The following is a 4,514-nucleotide window of genomic DNA, read 5'->3' as shown; positions in this document are numbered from 1 at the left end:
AACACACAACTTATAGCTTACTTTTCTTCATCTTTTTTTTTTTTTTTTCATGCATACATATTTCAAACTATTTGATTAAGTATGGTTCACCTTAGATGGTTTGGGAACCCAGGTTCAATTATTATTATTGGCCAAATAAGATTGTTGTGAACAATATCGTGCTTGCATAATATTTTACCGATTCTCCCCTTTCCCTCTCACAATTTCTTCATATACTTTTCAGTCTTAATATATAGCTTCGATGCATAATTGTAGAATAATAAACTACTTATTTCATTTGAATACACAACCATCGGAAATCGAATCCAAAACCTTAAAAGAAAGCTAATTGTTCAATCAGGTAATAAAAACAACTAATTTCAAATTTCAATGTTGAGGTAGGGTGGCTCAGTGGTAGTTTTCCCAGTGCTTGGGATCATTAGTTTGATCGCAGCTCGCACCCAGCGGACTTTGTGATAGACAAACTCTGCATGTGTTTTTCCACTTTTTTCAAGAGCTTTCTTTTTATAAAACCAAACAACATAAAATAATTCATTTCTTATAATCATTGTCTCCTTTAGCCTAACCAGGACGTAAAATTCAAATATTTCCTTTCACTTTTCTTTTAAGTATACTGTATTTGAAATCAATCACTTTACCACCACCACCATTAAATAAGCAACATTAACTTCAATTCTTCTCATTACATGAAAACTCCAATAGTACTTGAATTCTCATTTTTTCAAACACTTTCAAAACTTTAAAGTTTGTACACTTTAGTGTGAAAGAATACAAGATATACCTTCGATTTTTAAAAATCATAGTTTGTTCTCTACTGCTGAATTGTGTAAGTACCAATTAAAATTGTTTTATGGGTAAGTGGTTAGTGCTCATATCTTTGGCTAAATGGTTAGTGCACCAGTTTCTTGACAATGCAGAAGTAGGATTGGATTCCCGGTGAAAGTTCATTTGATTCAGACTCCATGTTAATAAGTAAAGTGATGTCCCAAATTAATTCTTACGAGGAATATTATTCCGAAAATTTTAAAATAGCCTCGATACTGAACAAATAATAAAGGTCAAAAATTTATCAAACATGGTTACTTTCCATAACTTTTTCAAGTAAGAGTATACTTTGTAGTATATAAAAGACAACAGTATGTTTCATCACACTATTATCAAAATACCTCGGCACTGCTAAGTAACTCAATCAAAGTAAGAAAAGCTGAATAATGATAATACATTAGGTTTTAAAAAGAGGTATAAAATTCAAAGAAACAGATTTTTCCATTCCCTACACCATCAGAACACACATTTATTTTCACTTTTATTTACAAATACTTTTCAATTTTTTCGCGCAGTTTTTTCCTCAATATTTTTATTTTTTCCAGTTTCTCGCATTTTTCATAGGCGTTCATCAAAACATTGTCTTCCCCCATCGTTTATTAGTTCCAAATCTTCATTAATATTTCCCCCCTCCTCCACTATTTCCACTACTGCTGGTACCAGTTTTTCCTCCATTGATACCACTACTTCATCCCCCACTGGTATCACTTTTTCATCCGCCACTGGTACTGGTACTGCTGCTTTTACCAGTTTTACTATTGGTAAATATCGCTTACGTTTATTTTTCATTTGTACTTTGCTTTCCTTCTCTCTTTTCCTTTTTTCTCCCCCACTGATATTTAATAATAACTCATCCATTTTATTGAACCAATCATCATGGTTAAACGATGAGGAGGAGGAGGAGGCCGATGATGATGTACGTAAATGGGACTCCATCTTTCTAAGATAAAAAATAAAAAGTGTTATTAGTACAACATATATATATTTCCACATGATAGTACAAGTTATAATTATTGTTTTTACAATATGAAACTATTACCAAAAAATACTTCTGTTATTCTAACCATGAACGAAATTAAAATATTTGTTTCTTTAGTTTGTAATACCTATATACAGTTCTGAGCTAAATTGTCATAAAAAGTATTACTAGTATGTTGGACCTTGGTTTGATTCTGTATTAAAGTTCTTGTGATCCACGTCTCATATAGCACCGTTGCTGAACGGGACGGTAAACTCAAAATCAATCAATCAAGAATATTCTTAACACATTCAAACTTCACCATTGGTAAGCAATTACCCAACATGTTTTTGCTTTCGGAGTTCCAAGTTTGTTTTCCAATGGCCGTTTATATGTTCCAAATATCACGTTAATAGGTTCACATAGGTTCACATAGGTTCGTGTCTTATATACCCTCGCTGCTAAATGAAACGCTATACTGAAATCAAAGCTAATAGACATCGGTCCTGCAACTTGCATGCCTACCGCTAATAAATGTTGCAATATGTAAAATTGTTGTATTTTATATAGTTTTAGTAACTGCATAAATATAAAGTGTAATCAGCAAATTCGTACACAGCAACACATATACAAAGTCTTAAATGTAAGCGTCTTCTGCGGGAAAAGTTACCAAATTCGTGCCCATCCCCTGAATTCAACATACCGGCAAAATCTTTCTATTTACTACGTGTTTTATAGCAAAGTTTTAAGTTCAAATCTCAGGGGGTACCATAAATCGATTCATGGCGTACTAGGGGCGCGCGTTAAAAATCCTATCAATACCACGTATCGTTTGCGTTTCTACCGTAAGAAATCCATGTTTAGCTTAAAGACAAGTCTTCAAAACCTAAATTACGTCTAATGCCACAGTTAAAACTTTCATGAACACCTATGTTATAAAGTGGTCTGGGTTTCCCTTGACTGAGTAAAATTATTCAGTTTGGATTATCAGTGCAAACAAACTCTTTTAAAAATAGTACAACTAAAAGTTTTGGGTAATACAAAAATATAGGATCAGTCGTGGTGTTTACACCTTTGCTGCACGTAATAATCCCAGTGGAAACCTAAACCAGTTACTCTGTTCCACCTAAGTACATTTGTTTTCTCAGAAACTTAACAATGCAACAAGTTGGAGTGCTCTGCTCGTTTCCTCTCATTTCACCATTTTTCTCAACAAAATTCCTTATTACCATCTAATCTTTTTAGGACTCGTTAAATATAAGTTTCTCTTACATGTGCCCCGTAAATAATTATTATATCAAAACAAAACTCTCTTAAATGTGCTCAGTGAATTTTCCCAAAGCTACCCGTTTCCTCCAATATTACCATCTCACCATTTTTTCAACAAACATACATTATTACCAACTAATCTTTCCAGGATCCAATAAATATAAGTTTTACTTAAGTGTTCCCGCGGTTCCTTTCACATTATTATTCTACTATTTTTTTCAATAGTCTAAATCATCTCATACATAAACACAGTAAAATAACATATCATAAAAAAGTAGAAGTAACATACGTGTAATTTTTAAGATGACAAACTTCACAAAAAATCAATAAATCCATGTAATATTGTTCAATCATTGCGTATAAGCACGCTGATATCACAAAATAAGGATAAGGGATATAGATCAGGGGTAATTTATATGTACTTTATTTAAAACAGTTGGTGGACGGGCATTACTTAAAATTTTTTCTCTCCATAGACAATTTCAAATATTGCAATAGGTAGAAATATATTTTATTTCATATATTGGGTGTGCATCAAGCATCATTTTCTCTGTAGGTACAACATCAAACTATTAGCTGAATTGGAAAATTGAATTTTAGAACATGTTCAAACAAAAATATTGCATATACGGTAGTTAACGGATTCTCATCTCATATTCATTAAATGCTGTCTCACAAATCTTTGATTTTCATCTAACACTAGTTAAAATTTTCAACTTTTAACAGTAAATGGGAAATTTCAAAAAAGAAGTTGAAATACTGATTTACATCTAAAGTGTATATATGCGTTAACTGGGTACTCGAATCTATGTTATTATTTTGTTTGTAGGAATACGAAAAACGGTTCACTTACGAATAATTCCTTAGAGCTCTCATCTACAAGAAAAATTGCCTGCATTTACGGTATGTTACCATCCAAAAGTATGTCAACACAGACACACTTACTTCCTTATTCTTCCCCATCATAGTTCATTCACACGGATGCCCCATAACCAAGGGGAAAGTTATCCACTGCCAACATCAGAGGTCATTCCACCCAAAACGTCATAGTCCACAAACACACTTTCACTTTGCACAAAAGCAAGCTTCTTCATAAGCTCACTTAGTATCCAAACCTCGGCCAGGAAGGACATAAGAAGACCATACTCTCTATCATGCACAAGTATATGTACACTACATCGTTGTTCTAATGAGCTTCAAATCAAATTTAAAATATGTTCACAACGGCTTTCCTCGAAAAAGGATATAAAAATGAAATAAATGAATAAACATTTTACACCTCACAAGTTCGCGACGTCTTTCAGACGGAGAATCCATAATATTCCTAACAATCCACAATACGCTTCCTCTTCCTCCTCATTCTAATCCGACTTTCCACAGGAAAGGAGATGGGACAATATTAGTGTGCAGGGCTTCCTAATAGGGGGTTCCGGGCTCAATTACTCTAGTGTGCAGGGCTTTC

General features: G+C 33.3%; 1 protein-coding gene across 1 annotated transcript; it reads right to left on the bottom strand.

The window, feature by feature from the left end:
• Nucleotides 1-1,279: 1,279 nt before the first annotated feature.
• LOC145669265 (uncharacterized) lies at nt 1,280-4,025 on the bottom strand. Its single transcript, XM_081737585.1, has 2 exons — nt 3,906-4,025; nt 1,280-1,765 (listed from the first exon to the last, which is right to left on the bottom strand). Exons 1-2 carry the CDS (start codon nt 3,926-3,928, stop codon nt 1,384-1,386), a joined length of 405 nt encoding a protein of 134 aa, XP_081593711.1. The 5' UTR covers nt 3,929-4,025; the 3' UTR covers nt 1,280-1,383.
• Nucleotides 4,026-4,514: the final 489 nt, after the last annotated feature.

This window comes from Thermobia domestica, chromosome 13, assembly GCF_964235325.1.
Source record: "Thermobia domestica chromosome 13, izTheDome1.hap1.1, whole genome shotgun sequence".
Taxonomy (NCBI): domain Eukaryota; kingdom Metazoa; phylum Arthropoda; class Insecta; order Zygentoma; family Lepismatidae; genus Thermobia; species Thermobia domestica.
This window is presented reverse-complemented; position numbering and strand designations above follow the sequence as displayed.

Bases quoted from the DNA above. Each gene is read 5' to 3' on its own strand.
- LOC145669265 (XM_081737585.1), bottom strand. From the start codon at position 3,928: ATGAGAGCTCTAAGGAATTATTC. The intron at 1,766-3,905 runs GTAAGTGAACCG...TTTTTATCTTAG, and splicing joins AGAGCTCTAAGGAATTATTC to AAAGATGGAGTCCCATTTAC.